This window comes from Lactuca serriola, chromosome 9, assembly GCF_051521515.1.
Source record: "Lactuca serriola cultivar US96UC23 chromosome 9, Lser_US96UC23_V15, whole genome shotgun sequence".
NCBI classification, from domain to species: Eukaryota; Viridiplantae; Streptophyta; class Magnoliopsida; order Asterales; family Asteraceae; genus Lactuca; species Lactuca serriola.
In genome coordinates, this window is record NC_136416.1 from 14,289,392 (window position 1) to 14,311,722 (window position 22,331).

Consider the following 22,331-nt stretch of genomic DNA (forward strand, 5'->3'; position numbering starts at 1 on the left):
TAATAATAATTGCAAAACAATTTTCAAAGTTACATAATGATCAAGATCTATATAAATAACAGTTTTAGTTTAGAGTAGGCTTCGCCAAAATTCGAAAATAAATCCTAATTAACTGAAATTCATGTTCTAAAATGGTGTGTTATCGGAGGGAAATCCCTATATTTTCAGCCGATTAACATAAAAATGGAGTAAATTATAAATTCCGTCCTTACATTACAATTTGAATTATGTTAAGGTCGTAGGTTTGAAGTTTTTGTATTTTGACATTTGTCTCAAATAAGAAAATAGATAGAAACTAAGAACAAAAGGTTAGAGGATATTTGATTTCTTTCTCTTGATTTTGAGATTTGTCTTGAATAAGAACATAGGTAGGAACTAAGAACAAAAGCTTAGAGGATATTTGATTTCTCATCAAGACCATTCGACATTCAAAGTCATTTATTCTCAATTAGATTTTCAAAAAATAAATATAAAACTAGAAAAACTCCAAAACATCAACCACAAACAAACTCCAATTATTTCTTCTTCTTTTTCTCTCCAAAAACATGGAAAAACACTCACTCTCAACTCTACAATCAATCCATAAACCAGCCATCTACTAAACTCCATTTTTTCCGGCAGTGGAAGAAGAAGAGTACAACAAGGACGAAGCAGAGAAGCTGGAGTTATTACTTTCAATGTACAAGCACTTCATTGCATCGGTTGATGGGCCTTCATTCTCCTTACACTTTTCCTTTTCTTCCCCATCATCAACACTTCCAGTTGCAGACGAACCTTTGAGCATCATCATAGACTCGGGTTTTGAACCTTCCTCTCTATCATGTCTTATCTCCTTCAACATTGCTTCCACATCTTTCATGGAAGGCCTGTCATCAGGTGAAGGGGCAACACAAAGTAAAGCCACTCCTATACTTTGCATCATCTCCTCCAGCTCAGGGTCGGGCCGGGCCCGCAGGCTCCTGTCCAAAACTTGTACACCGCCTCTCTTTTGTCTGACCCAGTCCACAATGTGGAGCCCGTCTTCTATGGTTGGGTCGATCGGTTGTTTACCCGTTAATATTTCTAGCATCACTACACCAAAGCTGTATACATCGCTCTTTTCTGTTACTTTCATCATGTACCCAATCTCTGCATTTTATTTTATTATCATATAATATAATAAATTAATAGATGGCAATTTTGTAATTAATATTGGTGGAAGTGGAACTAACCTGGCGCGATGTAACCAAAAGAACCAGCAACAGTGCTTGAAGATTTAGCAAAATCTCTATCATCAACAAGTTTTGCAAGCCCAAAATCAGCTATGTAAGCCTCAAAATCAAGCCCGATGAGAATATTATTCGCCTTAATGTCCCTATGAACAATCGGAGGCACACAATCATGGTGTAAATAAGCCAATCCTTGAGCCGAACCCAATATTATCTGATACCTTAGATTCCATTCCAAGCAGCATCCGCTATTCCCGTGTAGAACACTTCCCAAACTCCCGTTAGGCATGTAATCATACATCAGCAGCCTTGTATTCCTATTCCAGCAACAACCCAGGAATCGGACGATGTTCTTGTGACGGATCAAACCAAGGGTTTTGACCTCGGTTGAAAAGGAATCGCGGATTCCAGTCGAGGGTGCCCGGTCGTTTTCACAGTATGCTGCTGCCATTGTTGTGGGCCAGAGCTTCTTGACTGCAATCACTTCACCATGGTCAAGACTTGCTCGATAGACTACACCGGAACACCCCTTTCCGATCACATTAGTTTCAACCAGACATCTTAATATTTGATCCACTGTAAAACTAAGCTTCTGAAACGGTGTGAATTTCCAATTTGATGAACTCCAATTACCGGTTTCGGAATCGTTATCTTGCGACTTAACTTTTGGAACTCGGTAAACCGCTATTACCCCTAGAATCACCAATGCCACTGCTGCAACAGCTAACAAAGCTATAGCAACTTTCAGTTTCTTTGACTGGCGGATACTGCGTCTGGTAGCGATTCCGGTTCCGGTTTGACCGAGGAAACAGGAATTCCGTCCCAACGGACACAACCCTTCGTTTCCGGCCAATTCTTGGACGGATAACTGCCGGAAAAGCTTGCTGTCAGGTAGAAAACCGGTGAAATTGTTGTAAGAGACATTCAAGGAAACAAGATTCACAAGGCTGGAAAGCGCCATTAAATCTCCAGTGAGCATGTTATGTGAAAGGTCTAGTGCTGAGAGTTTGTTTAATGAAGATATTTCAACCGGGATTGTTCCGTTTAACAAATTCCAACTTAGATTCAATGCGATATCTAATGAAACTAAACTGAAAAGCTCAACCGGAATGTTACCCGAGAGTTTATTGCCACTAAGATCAAGAAACTGAAGATTTGAACATAAACCAAGCGTTGTAGGAATCGATCCAGATAACGAGTTTCTACTAATCGCAAGTCTGTTAATGAAAGCAAGTTGACCAAAACTCTCGGGAATTTGACCGATGAACTGATTGCTTGAAACGTCTAAAGATTGAAGGTTCATTAAAGAAGATAGCGAGCTAGGTAAAGTACCAGAAAGGGAGTTATTGCTTAGGTTCACCATTTGAAGATGCGTACAATTTCCGATTTCATCTGGGATTACTCCTGTGAGATAGTTTTCAGATATGTCGAGAAAATCAAGATCTTCAAGAAACCCAATCTCTTTAGGAATAGGTCCAGTAATTTTGTTATTTACTAGCCTAAGTCTAATGAGTGAGCTGCAGTTCCCTATAGAAGAAGGGATGGAACCCGAGATGCTATTTGAAATCAAGAGAAGCTTCGTTAGGTTTTTTAGTTCAAAAAGACCAGATGGTAAGCTACCAGTAAGAAAGTTATGAGACAAATCAAGAGACTGGAGACTCTTCAAACCTGCCATTGTTGATGGAATGTCCCCTTCAAGTTTATTCTGCCAAGCAAAGAAGACAGATAACTCAGGTAACATCCCGAGCTCCATCGGGATCGATCCTGAAAACGCGTTTCTATCGAGCTGCAGTTGTATTAGATTTGTACAATTTGAAAGAACAGGTGGGATGGAGCCTGAGAGACTGTTGTTACTCAGCATCAGTTCTTCAAGATCGATGAGATTGCCAAATGACCAAGGAATGACACCGGAGAAAAAGTTTAAAGAGAGATCAATGGTTTTTAAACTCTTACAGTTTCCAATTTCTGGAGGTATCGATCCGACAAGATTGTTTTGCCATAACATAAGCTTCTCTAAGTTGTGAAGATTCCCCAATTCAGATGGAAGTGAACCAGTGAGATCATTTTCATATAGATATAGATCGATGAGGTCAGAACAGTTGCCGAGTTCCTTCGGGATTTCACCAGAAAGTTGTGTTGTGTAAACTGATAAAGTTTGAAGCTTGCTTAGACTACCCAAAGAACTAGGAATCGACCCGGATATTTTAGTGACAGCAAGACCCAAAACTTTTAGATTTCGACAGTTTCCCAACTCGTAAAGGATTTTTCCAGATATGTCTTTGTTCCCTCCAGCCCTAATAACTTCTAACATTGAAAGATTTCCAAGCTCAACAGGAAGCTCCCCAGTTAAATAATTATCGAACAAGACAAGATTCTTCAACCTTGTACAATTACCAATCTGTGGTGGGATGATTCCGGAGAGTTGATTGGAGTTCAATATTAAATCTTGAAGATTCACAAGCTTACTGATTGATGTCGGAATACTCCCCACGAGAGTATTGGAACTTACATCAAACACTTGGAGCGCACTACATTCTCCGATATCATCTGGGATCTTTCCGGTTAAATTAGCACCGGAAATGATGAGAGTGTCGAGGGATTTAAGCGATGAGAGGTTGGAAGGAAAAGGAAGGGCTAATTCCATAGACTGGATATCGATCTTGGTAACATATTTTTGTGGAGAACATGTGATGTAAGACCAATTACAAGGATTTTGATCGGATGGGTTCCAGTTGGAAAATGAAGAGTCTAGTGAAGTAGTTGAGGACGAGTGAAGCCATGAAAGCAAAACAACAGCTTCATCGTTTGAAGCATCAACAACAAAAACAACAATTGATAGAAGCAAGAAGAGATAGTGGTTGTGCCTTAACATCGGCATTTGCAAATTTGTGGGGGCTCGATTCCCAGATTAAACTTCTAGGTTTTGTTGCATCGATGTGTTTCACTCTCTCTAAAACTGGTATTCGTTAATTAGACAAAAATTGCTTTGAAGGAAAGCAAGAAAAGGAAAGACAGAGAAATTGGGAACAGTAATTAACAATTAACAACCATTTCACATTCACATTCACCTCCATTATCATCTTCTACCTCGGGGTTCTGCAAATTTCTTGATTTGTGTTATTTTCTTTTTTCCTTTTGTTTTTGGGCATTCAAATAGGTGAGTATCAAAAAACAAGCGAAAGAAGCACAATGTACAATAGATTGACCTCCATTAACAGCATTGGGAACGAAGACTACGATGAAATCATGTGCGAGGATAGTGGGTTTTGCTTGGTTTTCTTCAATGGCTATTTATATAATGAGTGATGAGTGTAGTGGTTGAGGCTAAAAGTTCAACGCTTGTGTGTGTTTGGGTGTCGAGACTTGCGCCACTTTTGAATTGAAAAGGACGATCCAGTTATTATAGATTCCTTCTGTCTTAACATGACCCATTGTCTTTTATGGTAATTTCAAAAAATAAAAGTAACAAATAACAAATTATGTACGAGCAAAAGACACGCCAAATTTAATAAGTAAATGTCACTATAGCTTGAGCAACTATGTCATTTATCATATTTGGTCACTAAAGTATTTTTTTTGCTTAATAGGTCATTAAACTTACAATTTACATGTTTATTAAGTCATTTTCGTTAGTTTTTAACAGATCTTCCGTTAAGCAGTTATTATAATTTATAAGAATGGTCCCTATGATTTCAATTTCTTTTGTGGTTGGTCATTTGCTAGCATCATTCGTCACATGCATCACTACCATTCTTGAACATGTTGTAAAGTTGCTTGTTCTTGAATATTGGATCTACCTGACCCGTTTTTTGTCTTCCAGTCGATGTAAAGTTGTTTGTCTGAACTTGTGGATCTCTGAAAGCTCACAGTCTCACCAGCTTTTAAGTTCTTTTCCTTTACGAATCGACTCCAACCTTTGGTTAAAATGTAGCTCTGGCTACTATTAAAGTATGAGTAACGAAATCATGAAATCTCCATACTTTCATCTCGATGTCTTCGAAATGTAAAAGAACACCTTTGGAAGTGCTTTCGGTTTGCAACGGGAAGTGCTTTTCTGCATGCTGCTTTGGTATCACTAACCGGTTCAGTTTTCCAATGTCGTTGGGGTGACTGTCTTCTTAAAAAGTTGTTCCCGAGCGTTGACCGGGTTGTCACCCGATCTATACCCATTTGTAAAAGGTTTTTTTTAAGCTGCAGCTTCTCTTACTTTGTTCTAGTTCATCATTGTATGTGCGTTTCCTCAACATATCAACGATCTCAGCTTTTAAATGAGAATTCAAGAAACTAGCTTCCAACCCCGCTTCATCGGATGCTGCCCCCACTGCCGATCAGTGGAGGCATAGTCACCGGTGCTGCAACTATTGAAGTTGCTTCTGTAGTTGTTCTTTGATCATCAGTGGAACTTCCTTCCATTATAATTAGTGTTCTTGAAGGAGAGAGTAGCAAGAAGAAGAATGAGTTTATATATATATATATATATATATATATATATATATATATATATATAGAGAGAGAGAGAGAGAGAGAGAGAAATATGATATATATAAATTGGGTGTAAGAGAAAGGCTGAGTATAATAGTTGATGGGGTTGCCCAATGTGAAGGGCGGTGGTTGTCGGAATTGAACGGTGGCGACGCCGGTGATGAACTATATTGGTATGGGACCAACCACGAAAGAAATTCAGATCATAGGGACCATTCTTGTAAACTATAATAACTTGTTAACGGAAGATCTGTTAAAAACTAACGAAAATGACTTAATAGACATGTAAGTTGTAAGTTTAATGACCTATTGAGCAAAAAAAATACTTTAGTGACCAAATAGAATAAATGACGATAGTTGAATGGGCTATAGTGAGACATCCCCAAAATCACGGCCAGAAAAGACCGATTTTGTTTATGCTTTATAAAAATCAGAGTACTTCATTTTATAAAAAGGTTGCGGAATTTGTTCCCAGAAAACATGGTAAATACGTTATTAAAACATTTTCGAAGAAACGTATTTATTTCATTTTAAAATGTTTGGGATGTCATCGTTAATACCGAAACATAAGCATAAACAGACTTACAATGATTTACACTAGTGATCTACATCTCTTTTAAATCTCTCAGTGTAATGTCACTTCACTTCGTCACCTGTGATATACATAAACTGAGTGGGTCAGGTTGGGAAACCTGGTGAGTACATAGGGTTTTCAACCCACAATAATATAATTATTATGTTCAATCAAACAATCAACCCAATTACCCATCCCCATTATCTTCTTTACTCTTTAAGGATTTAACCTAAGAGTCATCTATCCTGCATTCGTTTTTTCCGAAGTCCCTTACTTCCAGGGTTATGGGACTGGCACTAAATCCATAGCTGCCAATGTTCGTTCATAAAGCACTAATTCCATAACTGTTATAGTCTATTCATCGGGTACTAAATCCATATCTACCAGTCTTTATCTAATAGGTACTAAGTCCATAGCTACCAATGTTCAATAGGTACTAAGTCCATAGCTACCAATTCCTACAGGTACTAAATCCATAGCTACCAACGTCTAAAAGGTACTAAGTCCATAGCTACCAGTGTTTGTCCCATAGGCACTAAGTCTGTAGCTGCCAATGTATACTCACGTCATCTTCTATCTCTCATCATTCATCTACCCATCTCATACCCAACATTTTCGTATATATAAAATACGTATACAGTTTAAGTCCTTTAAAACATGTATAAAACGTTCAACCAGCATAGACAGCAAGTATTCAGATAATGTGCACACATAGCACGTAGTTTATATAAAATACTTCATATCTATGTGTAAGATGAAAGTAACTATGCACTCACTTGAGAAGGTGGTGACTCGGTACTCGGACAGCGCTTCGTTTACTTTAAAATAATTTCCTTCGACGAAACCTAGTATTATTACCACTAGATTTTAGTCTAATATTTACCGTGACTAATTATTAGTCTTATTATTATTATTATTATATAAGCGTTTAAACAATACTTTCCAACCACTATGTACAGACAGGGGCCAGACATAAAACACCGGAGGGCAGGACCATTTTGGCATATAGCACTTCTGAAATCCAACAACCCTATGCGGCCCTTTAAACCAGATTCCCCGTACCGCGAGTAGTTAAAAAGATATTATAACGACACTTATATAAGTCATAATAATAGCTCAAATATTTATTATAAATTTATAATAACAATACTAATTTTAAATATAAACTATATTTAAAATAGGGTAAGCATAACCTACTTACAAGGGGATTTTAGCTAGGAGTCGGGCTATGTAGGGGCAGAACTTCGTCGCTGAATCTTTCTAAGAAAGATTCGTGCAGCGCTTCAACGCTCACCTTACTATACTAAAACTACAGAAAGAGAAGTCGAATCACGAGGGACCGAAATGCTCGGGGGATAAGGAGAGAAAGACTCTTGAATCAAGAGAATGGTGCAAGAAATATGAGAGCCCAAGCCTCTTATTTATAGTAATTGAATTTACAAAAACTACCCTTCATAATTACTTAATGACCTTATAGTTATATAAACAACTAAACACCCCTTTATAATACTATTTTAAATAGATTTAATGATATTTGCACTAAACTAATGTCGAAAGAACTCAACATTAGTCTTATAATGACCGCATCGTCGATACCTTTCTAATGATATATACATATGTATATATATGTGTACGTATATATGATTTATACTTTATTTTAATACGTAAATATGCTATTATAATTTGTAACTCGTTCATACGAACTCCGTTTTTGACGTTATTTATATCCACGCGTAGGTGGAGACGTACTCTACAACTTTCATTTAGACTCCGTCGACTAATTTTGACTTTATTTTTAAAGTTATATTTTTAACAGGTCGGGACATGATTGGTCCGTTAAAATCTCATAACTTCTTCATCCGATGTCCATTTTCGTCTGTCTTTTTATTGTTACGCTACTAATAATGAGATCTTCAATTCTCGTTTAGGTTGTGTCAGCTAAAAATCGCTCGATCTAATATTCGAATTTCGGACTGTACACTGCTAATCCGAAACTTCGAAAAATCGTAACTTCTTCATACGAAGTCAGATTTGGGCGTTCTTTTTATCGAAGTTCTTAGTTTAACATATTCTACGACTTTCGTTTAGAGCGCTAAATCTAAATCTTGCTCTATCATAAATTTACTATTTACGCTTCCTGGCGCCGTGCCGGTTCCGACGCGAAACTTCGACGGGTCATAACTTCTTCGTTATAACTAGGATTTCGGCGTTCTTTATATGTACGGAAACCCTGTGACATATTATACAACTTGGTTAAGATTATTTATTCTAAATAATCTTTTTTTCGAAAAGTCGTTTTCGACCCCTATTGCCTCTAAATTGACTAGCCCGGATCTGCAGGCGTTACAATTATCTCCCCCTTTGGATGATTACGTCCCGGAATCATCAACGAAACAGGGTCATATAATGACTCCATACGTCATCTCTTCATCCTAGGTAATAATTATAACTTCTACATTCCTTCAATTCTATCTCTTAAACTCATTGACTGTAAGAGTACTCGATCGTGCACCTGCTCTCTACCTCAGGTTAGACTCCAAATTATGACCTTCAAGTCACAATCTCGATCCTTGCTGGATACGGACTTGAGATAAGTTCTTTTATTACTACTATAGATCGATGTGTCATATTCTAATGACCTATCATCGTATGTTGCAACACTTAGACTTAGGTCTCTTAGAGTTAAATTCTAAAACAGACTATGCCTTCCTTCATGTTCTAATATGATATAATCACACTTTAACATTAGGCATTTCTAGCCACCAACTTCTTTAACAACGAGTGCGATACTTCTATTGATCGCTTTGATTTCAACCATTTGGTTTAAGTCGGACGTTACATCAAACTTGGTCCTCTGAGCCACACAACATACTCATCGTAGTCGGACTCGATTCGATATGACCACTAGGGTCGGAATATCAACAATCTTCTTAGTCATTACCGAAACGATGGTAACAACACACTTGAATAAAACGAAATCAATTACTAGCTTCTTGGTAACCTTGTGACTTTCCTTGATCCAAGTGTGAGTCCTATGCTTCCGGTAGTATAGGCCTCTACTACCATTCACACCTACTCATACTCGTCCCAAGTATTGTCTCGCAGTTTCCCAAGTCACCATGCAGCAAATCATACAATCATTCAACACATCAGATAACAAAACGAAGGTTTTATATTAATTCTTGAAACGATTACATAGGTGTTCAAGTTCACCCTAGACTATGCCTCTACTAGGCTACATCATACAAAACTATGGCTACTGCATAATCCGATCTTCGGGTAAGAAGTCCTCATTCTTGATTCCTCGCATGGTTCTCTGCTTCGTCGAGGATCATGTGAAATGCCCTTGGCCTTGGTGGCGTTTCTGGTCTTGCTGCTTTATTTTTCCTTGGGCAGTCTCTGGACATGTGCCCCTTGCCTCCACATCCGTAGCATACTTTGTCATTATGTGTGCAGTCTTTGGAATAGTGACCCGTCCTCCCACACTTGTAACAAGTCACTTCTTCGTTGCACTTCCCACCATGCTTCTTCTTGCATTTATCACACCATCTTATTTCACCTCCATCTGCTCCTCCGAGTTTTGAGAATTTTCTTTCCTTGTTCGACCTCGAAGATCCCTCAAACTTTCGCTTCTCTCCTGCCTTATCTTTTTCTAGACCCTTTTCTCTTATCTGGGCCTCTACGTTCTTAGCTGCCCTAATAGCTGCTTTTAAGGTAGTTGCCATTTTGACCATTGGACCAAAGTCAGTGGGCAGTCCGTTAGCAAACCTATCAATCTTGGAGAGTTCAGTAGGCACCAAGTAGGGAAATAGCTTCATCCTCTCGGTAAATGCGTTGGAATACACATCAACACTCATCTTCCCTTTCTTCAGGTTCTGAAACTCGTTGTTTAGGTCTATCAGATCTACCTCCGAGCAGTACTGCATTTTCAACTGTTCCAAAAACTCTTCCCACGACATCCTTAAGGCTTCTCCTCGTGTCATCGTATCTGCCAATAGCTTCCACCAACTCAAGACTCCAGTTTTCAGCTGTCTTACTGCAAAGACAGTCTTCTGTTTCTCATTACAGCTGCAGCTCTCAAACACCATCTCCATCTCAGAGATCCAATCCATAACCTCAACCGGCTTTGGGCTTCCTGAGAGGCTTGGTGGTTTCGCACCCAAGAAGTTCTTGTACATCCACCCATCCTTGTTGTTTCTCCCTTCTGGGCCATCCCTTTGCTCACCTTGAGTCCCAACTTGACTCACTTGGCGGCTGTAGTTCCCTTCCTCAGATTGCTCGGGAATCAGTTCGGGTTGCTTAATGGGCATAGTAGGTTCGTCCCTATTCAACATCCGTCTCATTTCTTCCCTTTGTTCAGCCAACATAGCCCGAATCATGGCTTGAACTCCAGCCATGGTGACTGGCTCAGGCGCAACTTCTTCTACAACAGGTATTTGCTGAACCACTGGGGGCTGGTTCCTATTCCCATTTGCGTTTACGTTTCCGCTACGGGTCCTTACCATCTCGATCTATACATTGAATAAGGTGAATTTATACCTTTACTTGACGTTTAAATCATCCTTATCACTCCGAAACATTTACATGCTAGTTCTAATACCGTAGTCGTACGTTTAGAATCCTAAACACATAAGGTTTCCAGATCCGGTCGGCAACAGACCATAGATCCGAACAATTAACAACATATCATGCACAAAGCATTTAACACATAAAAGCATTTTAGGCACAATTCCTAAAATAAGCTAGTGCTCACACCTCACAATCATCGCTTAGCATTCTAAGTTTAAGTCTAGAAATAAATCCATATTCCTAGTTCGCTTAAACTGATGCTCTGATACCAACTGAGACATCCCCAAAATCATGGCCAGAAAAGACCGATTTTGTTTATGCTTTATAAAAATCAGAGTACTTCATTTTATAAAAAGGTTGCGGAATTTGTTCCCAGAAAAATATGGTAAATACGTTATTAAAACATTTTCGAAGAAACGTATTTATTTCATTTTAAAATGTTTGGGATGTCATCGTTAATACCGAAACATAAGCATAAATAGACTTACAATGATTTACACTAGTGATCTACATCTCTTTTAAATCTCTCAGTGTAATGTCACTTCACTTCGTCACCTGTGATATACATAAACTGAGTGGGTCAGGTTGGGAAACCTGGTGAGTACATAGGGTTTTCAACCCACAATAATATAATTATTATGTTCAATCAAACAATCAACCCAATTACCCATCCCCATTATCTTCTTTACTCTTTAAGGATTTAACCTAAGAGTCATCTATCCTGCATTCGTTTTTTCCGAAGTCCCTTACTTCCAGGGTTATGGGACTGGCACTAAATCCATAGCTGCCAATGTTCGTTCATAAAGCACTAATTCCATAACTGCTATAGTCTATTCATCGGGTACTAAATCCATATCTACCAGTCTTTATCTAATAGGTACTAAGTCCATAGCTACCAATGTTCAATAGGTACTAAGTCCATAGCTACCAATTCCTACAGGTACTAAATCCATAGCTACCAACGTCTAAAAGGTACTAAGTCCATAGCTACCGGTGTTTGTCCCATAGGCACTAAGTCTGTAGCTGCCAATGTATACTCACGTCATCTTCTATCTCTCATCATTCATCTACCCATCTCATACCCAACATTTTCGTATATATAAAATACGTATACAGTTTAAGTCCTTTAAAACATGTATAAAACGTTCAACCAGCATAGACAGCAAGTATTCAGATAATGTGCACACATAGCACGTAGTTTATATAAAATACTTCATATCTATGTGTAAGATGAAAGTAACTATGCACTCACTTGAGAAGGTGGTGACTCGGTACTCGGACAGCGCTTCGTTTACTTTAAAATAATTTCCTTCGACGAAACCTAGTATTATTACCACTAGATTTTAGTCTAATATTTACCGTGACTAATTATTAGTCTTATTATTATTATTATTATATAAGTGTTTAAACAATACTTTCCAACCACTATGTACAGACAGGGGCCAGACATAAAACACCGGAGGGCAGGACCATTTTGGCATATAGCACTTCTGAAATCCAACAACCCTATGCGGCCCTTTAAACCAGATTCCCCGTACCGCGAGTAGTTAAAAAGATATTATAACGACACTTATATAAGTCATAATAATAGCTCAAATATTTATTATAAATTTATAATAACAATACTAATTTTAAATATAAACTATATTTAAAATAGGGTAAGCATAACCTACTTACAAGGGGATTTTAGCTAGGAGTCGGGCTATGTAGGGGCAGAACTTCGTCGCTGAATCTTTCTAAGAAAGATTCGTGCAGCGCTTCAACGCTCACCTTACTATACTAAAACTACAGAAAGAGAAGTCGAATCACGAGGGACCGAAATGCTCGGGGGATAAGGAGAGAAAGACTCTTGAATCAAGAGAATGGTGCAAGAAATATGAGAGCCCAAGCCTCTTATTTATAGTAATTGAATTTACAAAAACTACCCTTCATAATTACTTAATGACCTTATAGTTATATAAACAACTAAACACCCCCTTATAATACTATTTTAAATAGATTTAATGATATTTGCACTAAACTAATGTCGAAAGAACTCAACATTAGTCTTATAATGACTGCATCGTCGATACCTTTCTAATGATATATACATATGTATATATATGTGTACGTATATATGATTTATACTTTATTTTAATACGTAAATATGCTATTATAATTTGTAACTCGTTCATACGAACTCCGTTTTTGACGTTATTTATATCCACGCGTAGGTGGAGACGTACTCTACAACTTTCATTTAGACTCCGTCGGCTAATTTTGACTTTATTTTTAAAGTTATATTTTTAACAGGTCGGGACAGGATTGGTCCGTTAAAATCTCATAACTTCTTCATCCGATGTCCATTTTCGTCTGTCTTTTTATTGTTACGCTACTAATAATGAGATCTTCAATTCTCGTTTAGGTTGTGTCGGCTAAAAATCGCTCGATCTAATATTCGAATTTCGGACTGTACACTGTTAATCCGAAACTTCGAAAAATCGTAACTTCTTCATACGAAGTCAGATTTGGGTTTTCTTTTTATCGAAGTTCTTAGTTTAACATATTCTACGACTTTCGTATAGAGCGCTAAATCTAAATCTTGCTCTATCATAAATTTACTATTTACGCTTCCCGGCGCCGTGCCGGTTCCGACGCGAAACTTCGACGGGTCATAACTTCTTCGTTATAACTCGGATTTCGGCGTTCTTTATATGTACGGAAACCCTGTGACATACTATACAACTTGGTTAAGATTATTTATTCTAAATAATCTTTTTGTCGAAAAGTCGTTTTCGACCCCTATTGCCTCTAAATTGACTAGCCCGGATCTGCAGGCGTTACATATAGTGACATTTACCCAAACAACAACTACTTTAACTTTTGTTCAAATAGCACCCGGTGGTAATTCGCATTGCCGGTCACTACATAAAATTGACCCGATCATGTTATTAGGCTATCCGTTATATCCACTACATACCATATATGTGGTGAGTGTCACATCAGCACCACATTTCCTTACCACTAACATGGGATATCTACCACTAACACACTACTCCACCTCATTTTTTTTTAATTAAATTTAATTAAAAAATACATTAAAAAACATATATATATATATATATATATATATATATATATATATATATATGTGTGTGTATATATATATATATTAAAATACTAATTATAAAAATAAGTTATTTAATAGTAATATTAAGAATAATATTTTAAATAAATCATATTACTTAAATAATTAGGAAATATAAATCCAAGGTTTATTTTGTCATTTTAGAAACTATTTATTTTAAAGGATTTCTGGTCAGGGTATTTTCTATCAATTTATTATATCTCAGGGGTAAAAGTTGCCAAGATATACAAACTATGTCTTCTTCCCCACCCAAATACTCGGCTCGCAGGCTCATTTTTTCTCTGTTTCAGTTCTTCAAATGAGCAATCCAACTTCATTGGTCATTTTGATTCGTAATGTCCACCACTAAATACCACGAGCACGGAGAACCACGGTGGTTTGGGCTACTGTGCACGGACCACGGTCGTGGCCAGCTAGACCACGAGACCCACCGTGGTCTGTATACCAGTAGGCCTTAAGACCGGAGGAGCCACAACATCATTTTCTTCACTTTCATTTCTTTTACTTAAACCCAATGAATTGATGGAAAACTTCCCTCATTATGTTTTTATTTTTTTAAATATATTTCTTATAAATATCATTACTCATTTTGTACGGAATTAAAAATCATGAGTTTTGATATATTTTTTATAACTTTTAGTAGGTATATAATTTAATAAATATTAAAAAAGATTAAAAAAAAGTTGGCCAATAGGAATAGGAGAAAGAGTGAGGGAATGGGCTCCCTCACCATATTTTCCTCAATAAAGGCGCAGTGTTCAGCTGAGAGAGATAGCTTCCTTCACCCTTTCTCTCGCCCACACCGTCCGGCTTAACTGAAAATATTCAATGACATGGCATTTTTTGTTTACATGGATTAATTGGAAAAGAAAAGTCGAATTCCACAACTTTATTTCTCAAATTCGTTCAACGGGAAGGAGTGAGTGACCTCAGAACCCTCTCTAGGATTTTGTTTCTACATTCCATCGAATACCCTCTGTGAAATTGATTTCAACAACCCTAGTGACAACGAATTAAAAAAAATATACACATGTAACTGGTCATAATACATTGGTTGCTTTCGTTTTATTAATTTTTATTGAAAAAATGGCTTATTTTAACATCTAATGACTAAACTGTCATTATTTTTATTGAAAAAAAATACTAATTTTAACAGCCAAAGTGTTACTGAAAACTTCCATTGTGAGTCTGTGACTGATTTTAACAGTAAATATTATATATATATATATATATATATATATATATATATATATATATATATATTTGGTCGGTATACAACTCTTGCCTTTAGTTAATATTTGACTGATTTTGAATGCAAAGTAAAAAGTTTTTTTTGTTTATATTTTAGTTTCTGAATAAAATTGTGTATGCAGTTTTATGTTCAAATTGAAAGTAAAGTTTTTTTGGTTAAAATTAATAGATTTTAACAGTAAAAAAACACATTTCTTATCATTAAAAGTTTGTGACCAAAATACCCCTATGTACATAACAAATTACAAGATAAATCTATTAACTCTATCTAGATGAAATCTTGAATTAACTAAATTAATTGTGGAATTGTAGTATATTAGAGTCGTTTTATAATGTATATAAGCACAAATTTATTTAAAAGAACTCAGAACAGGGTCTTCCTACTTTTGATGGACACTTTTTTTTTACTGTTAACAAGTTGTGACTAAAATACCCCTATGTACAGTTTTTTTGTTCATATTTCAATTTTCCTAAAAGACCAGTACGTTCCTACACTTAAATATGCCACAGTAAAACAAGATAGTAGGTAATTTGTGACCAAACTACCCCTATGTTGAGCTAACACAAGTTGTTCTTTTAATTTAGAAAACGTGCATGGTGTGAGAAAAGTGGTTGCATGTTATAAATTCATCATTTTCTGTTTTAATGTAGATTGATCTTTAGATTCTATCAGCATTGCCACCTGGAATTCAAATTCATCACCCCAAATTCGAATTCACAAAAAACCAATCAGAAAATTTCAAAATGATTTGCCAAATGCAAAAAACATGATTAAGTAATATTAAAAGTACATTGCTATAAGTAAAGATTTATCACTTTTACACCCCTTTATACCATTAAACCCTTTAAGGTTATGTACTTTACAGTTTTGTCTTTTGATTGTAATCTTTACAGTTTGTTTTAATGCATATGTATAATCTTTATTTTAATGTATCTATGTAATCTTTATTGTTTGTTTGTGTCCTATGTCCGTGTATTTACCTGCAGTTGCTTATTTTCAAAGGTTTAGGTTTTCACTTTGTCATTTAAACCATACTTTTAAATTATGTTGCTAGTTCTTGATGCATCCCTTTACACTAAACTGCCACAACGGCGATTTTATCAAGATGGAAAGTATGTTGCTATTTCTTGATGCATCCAGTCATTCTATTTGACACCAATTACAACAATCGACTTTCATAACCTGTTATAAAGCAACCATTTTTATCAAGAAGAAGAAGAAGAAGAAGAAGCATTTTTATGTATTTTTTGCCTATTAACCATTTTGTCCCTGATGTTGTTGAATCTTATTTAGAAATATATAATTTTAATGTTCATGGACCATCTTGCCCCTGTATTATTGCTCAATGAAGTTGTCTTGAATATGTATAATCATTTCAGATAAAACTTGCCCAAATCTACTTTTATCCTCTCCAATAAATTAAATTTTTTTTGCCACTTGTCACACTCTCATTCAATTTGTCAAATGTCATTTGTGGTTATTTTGAATTAATCTTTTTTTCACATGTCATTTTATAAGTTTTTTTATTTTATTAAATTCCACATAATATTTTAATGTAATAATTTCAATAAATGTAGCAATAAATGGAAATTAATTTCATTAATAAACTTACCTTTTAATTTCAAAATTCTCAAAATTAAAGCTCATTAGTTTCTTTTTTTTATTTAAATTATTTGTTTAAATTTAAAAGATAAAAAACATTTCCCCTATAATAATTCATTATTTTTCTTATAAATTCAAAGTTCTCAAATATTTTGGTTTTTATATTTAACTTTTTTTTATAAATTAACTCTTGTAATACATGGGTCTCACAGCTAGTAACCTATTATAAAGCATCCACTTTTTTTTATCAAAATAAGAAGCATTTTTATGTATTATTTTCCCATTAACCAATTTGTCTTGATGTTGTTGAATATTAAAAAGAAATATACAATTTTGATGCTTATGGACCATTTTGCCCTTGTATTATTACTCAATGAAGATGCCTTGAGTATGTATAATCATTTCAGATAAAACTTGCCCAAATCAAAAAAATTGTATCTTTATTCTATCTTATAAGCAGGGAATCGATCTGCTGGTAGGAGTGGAAGCCATTATAAGCCATTTAGTGGTGAAGAAATTCAAGATCGCTTGGCACATGCTCCTACTTGCACTCTTACCTTCCTCACTCACAGAGTCTACATGTCCAAAATATGTTGTTGAAAAATTGAGTTGATACTTACATATACACATTCATATAATAATTGGGTTTTGGTATGATTTTTGAAACAGTTGGGATATACGTTCTCGCCATGTGTTAAACGATTTTGGAAATTTTTGAGATTGAGTTGGAGTTGAAAGGTTTATAGGGAGAAACCATGAAAGTTGAAGAAGGCGATCGATCTAGAGAGTCGTATGCATTTGTGCCCTAAATCGTTAGGGTAGATTACTTCTAATTTATTATTGACTAAATATACCAACTCGTCAGTTAAATATGCCTAACTCAGCTCAAATATGCCAACTCATCGGTTCACCTGAATCATCAGGTTACCACAAGGTGAGATTTGAACAAAATATATACTTCATTTGTGTTTTTTGTACAAAGCCATTAGTTGGATGATATTTTTTAAATAGACAAAACTTGTCTGCTGTTTTTTAAACGTTTTTGAAACATTCTTACCCTTATAAGTTATTTTCCCCAAAAATAAACACCTATTTTGTAGGGTTCTATTGCGGAAAGGGAGTAATCTTCGTAAATGGTTTGCATGCTTTTTAGGAAAATCAAGTTTACTTTTTAAATTATTTTGGTTTTACGAAAAGTTCTTTATAATTTTAATTTTTATATTGACTTGTTGTGAGATCCATATATTACATGGGTTTATTTAAAATAAATAAATAAATAAAGATGAAGATCTAACAATTTAGAAAATTTAAATTTATAAGCAAAGAATAAAATATTAATTATTAAAATTGAAATGTTTATTTATCTTTTAAATGTAAACTAACAATTTAAATAAATAAACAACTAAAATAATTGGGTTCAATTTAGAAATTTAGAAATTATAAGGAATGTTGTATTAATGAATTGGACATGCATTTATTATTACATTTATTACATCTAAGTATTATATGAAATTTAACAAAATGAAAAAAATCACAAAATGACACATAGATATAATTTAATTTAAATTTACCACAAAATGACATGTGGCATAATGCATAAGAGGATTACAAGTGGCAAAATTATCTTCATTTATTAGGGAGAATTGATCTTTAACCGTTATTAAATGATATTCGATTCAACCCGTGATCAAAAAGTTATACTTTTGTTATATTTCATCTCTCTACAAGTTTAGTAATGAGCATAGTGTCTCTATCATTCCAATGGAGAGAGGAGCATATGATTAGCTTTTCGGTAAATTTATAAACGAACAATTTCAACGAAATCATTTGATTTCTTATTTTACTATGTTCAACTCTATGTATTCTTCTATCCGCAGAGTACATTGAATGTATAGAAATGGCTATAACAAAGTTTATCTTATTCGTATTAATAGCTACTATAGGAGGAATGTTTTTTCTTTTATCATTTTTATTTTTTTTTCATTTTTCTTTATATGTAGTTATAATTTATTTAATTTTAAAAAAGAAAGAAAATAACCCCCCTCCCCCTCCCCTCACACACACCCACACCCACACCCATTTCCCATTTCTTTACCAGTTAACACCCTCCATCTTCCCTCTCACCACCACTGATCAATGCTACCACCATCAGACATTCGCCGTCACCACAACTAAGACAACCTCCACTAATGATCAGATCACCACCGCTTACAGCCACAACTTCAAATCACCACCACAAAACACCTTCGTCATAACAAACCACCACTGTAACCTTTATCAAATCACCACCAACAACCATCATTCCTACCCCCACCAGACACCTGTAATACAACCACCCACCAACTTATTGTCACATTAGTTTTTCTCTCTCCTCTCTAATCCATCTTTTGTAATCCACAACACAATAAAAAAAACATATATTTTCTAACTCACTTGTTACATCACTATTTTATACTTAATTAAATTAGAAAATACAAAATAAAATATAACTTTTTCTCTTTAAAAATAAACTTTTGCTAATTTAAAACAAAAAATTTTCTAAAATGATACTAAAATTAACATTTAATTAAAAAATAACACTACAAATAAAAAACTACACGATAATTGTAATACATGATAATTAAAAAAACACTTAAAAGACAACATAATTAAAATATTAAAATTAAAATTAAAATTAACTAGTGATCCAGAGTATGAATGTAGGCATGTTAAATCTGATCAGTAAGATCAAATCGAAGCTAGTGGTGAGTTTCAGCATTATGCAATTCATGTAGTATTAGATATCGCAGCACTGTTAGATCGATAGATTATATAAGAATGAAATCATATCCAAGATATAATCAAAAGAACACACGAATGGAAATAAGATTTGACATTTCATTTAGAGAGTAAAAGGGAATGCAATTATAGTTGTGTAAAACTCTTCTTAAAAAGATACCCTCTACTACTAACTAATTTTCCTTATATATGACACATATGGAAGTCGGTTATGCTCTGACCAATGATGTCAGGTCACCTAGGCTTAACACAGTTGTCAACATGTTCTAACATAAAAATACGAACACAAGCAAAGTGTTATCAATTACAAGTGAAAACATTACAAAAAATATGAACATTATTTTGCATCAAAACCCAAATACAATATTACAAAATACGAACTTCAACAATGTTCTCCCTTGTATTGAGTTGCAAAATAGATCTTCATTTTAATTCTTCAAAAATATCAGGACTATATCCAATAATCACAATGTGAACCCTTATCTACCAATGAATTATTTCATAGGCCCACTTGATATTTTTAATGGAGTTTGATTTGTACATCTTTTCTCTAGTAAGGACCCCATTGAGTGTATCTGAACGAAAGCAATGTTTATCTTGGATATACAACAACCTGTTCTGAACAGTTATACTTCAAGCAGTTTATAAACAATTCCCAATGGATCTTTATAAAAGAATCTTTCATGCATTCCACTCAAATCAAATGGCTGATTACAAGGTTTTACACTTGTATTCTTTTTCGAAACTCTAGCTACTTCAACATCCATTTTGCATAACTCCATGCAACAAGATCTTGATCCCATAACTGTCGATCCAACACGATACTGCTAAAATTACCGAAACTTCATCACTTGCATAACCTCCACACATGTGGAACCAATCCGAAACATAATCACAAGAGTCTTTACTATCATCCAAAACTAAAAAAACACCCTTTTTTAACCCTAAACCTTCCAACTGATAATCCAACATACATATTTGTTAATCCCTAACATGTTGAGGTAAAGATCTTGCATATATATACCATCAACTCCCAACGCGAGTCTCGACCAAATCCAACTTGGTACATAACTCAAAACCCGAGATCCAATGATTACACTTGCATTTCACCCAGAACCTTCTGATTCACTGCATCTATTCACTAAACTAGGATATAAAAATCCCCAATCCACCACTGAGACTACCAGTCTTACACCTGGTTCAGCCACCAGATTCCTGAGACTCTAACTAATAAGGCTACTGTCATACCCCCGAACCGTGAAAACGGCGGAAATGTCCGGGGGTGGATGACGTCATTGTACAGTTTCATAACAATTGAATAATAGAGATGAAAGCATTACAACCATCATATTGATAAAGTATAAGTTTTTACATCGTATTCGAATCGTTGTTTGTTTGATTTCCAAATACATATGACAAAAATATGTGACGTAACGCTTCTACGCCTCATCTTCAAAAATATCCTTATGGGTACATGTTTACATGAGGGTGTTGCCGATCATCTTCTGGGTGCCATAATTTTTGCCGGCATGGCCATAAGGCGAGGGATTGCTGCCAGTAGGCCCCAACACTCGGTTCCAGGATTTTTTATCATTGTGACCAGGTTGTCCATGTGAAGGCGAACTACCCATCGCTTGCTGCTAAGTCGGCACAGGCTACTTTGAGGAATGTTGATGGGTGTTAGGGTAGGGCGGAGCCCTCGAGGGCTCGAGGTCGCGCTTTCCAGCTTACTGCCGAGGAGGCCAAAGCAGCTTTATATGTTTTGGCTGGTATGTTTCTATCCATTATTATGTTGCTTATGTTTTGTGTTATGCTTATCTATGTGCCTCTATTAGGTACGTTTCTAGTGAACTCTTTGCCTGCTCTAGTGTTATTTGACTCGGGTACGAGTCAGTATTTTATGTCTCGATCGTTCAGTAGAGAGTTTGATATGCCCATTGGGGAGTTAGAGTGTCCATTGCGAGTTTCTATCGCCAACGAACATAGGGTTTCTACATCATCAATATATCAGGTTCGTGTTCTGGAGATCTTCGGGGTGCCTTTCCGATCGATTTGATCCCTATCCCCATGGGGGATGTTTCTGTGATTGTGGGTATGGATTAGCTGAGCCGTTTCGGTGTTATGATTGATAGTGAGGGCCAGTGTGTGATAGTTCGAATCCCAAGTGGGGAAGAACTGGTTATCTATGAAGAGAGCACCAGGTTGGGTTCAGGGTTTTGTTTTGCAGCTAGAGCTCGGCAATATCTTTATTACGAGTGTGCGGGTTATTTTGCTTATTTGGTGGATACGCGTGTTGGGGTTCAGGTTTCAGTTTTAGAGGTCCCGATCTTCATAGAATTTGTCGATGTGTTTCTGGAGGAATTACTCGGTGTGCGTCCTGAGAGATAGGTCGAGTTCAGGATTGACCTTGTGTCAGGTGCAGCCCCGATTACCAAGGCGTCGTACCACTTGTCACCGCCTGAGATACAGGAGTTATCATCTCAGATTCAGGAGCTGCTAGGCAAACAGTTCATCAGACCGAGTATTTCTCTATGGGGAGCACCGATTTTGTTCGTCAAGAAAAAGGATGGTTCACACTGGATTTGTATTGATTACCGAGAGTTGAACAAGATAATGGTGAAGAACCGTTATCCCTTTCCACTGATTGATGACCTCTTTGATCAGTTTCAGGGTGCATATTGGTTCTCCAAGATAGATATGAGGCTCGAGTATCTTCAGGTCAGGGTGAGAGAGGAGGAC

General features: G+C 35.8%; 1 protein-coding gene and 1 pseudogene across 1 annotated transcript; both read right to left on the bottom strand.

The window, feature by feature from the left end:
• Window positions 1-376: 376 nt before the first annotated feature.
• Window positions 377-4,583, bottom strand: LOC145072534 (Leucine-rich repeat transmembrane protein kinase family protein). The gene is made up of 2 exons (XM_079018980.1): window positions 1,212-4,583; window positions 377-1,128 (listed from the first exon to the last, which is right to left on the bottom strand). The coding sequence occupies exons 1-2, from the start codon at window positions 4,084-4,086 to the stop codon at window positions 599-601; spliced, it is 3,405 nt and encodes a 1,134-aa protein (XP_078875106.1). The 5' UTR covers window positions 4,087-4,583; the 3' UTR covers window positions 377-598.
• A 369-nt stretch (window positions 4,584-4,952) lies between these two features.
• On the bottom strand, window positions 4,953-5,621 carry LOC145075358 (AP2/ERF and B3 domain-containing transcription factor RAV1 pseudogene; annotated as a pseudogene).
• Window positions 5,622-22,331: the final 16,710 nt, after the last annotated feature.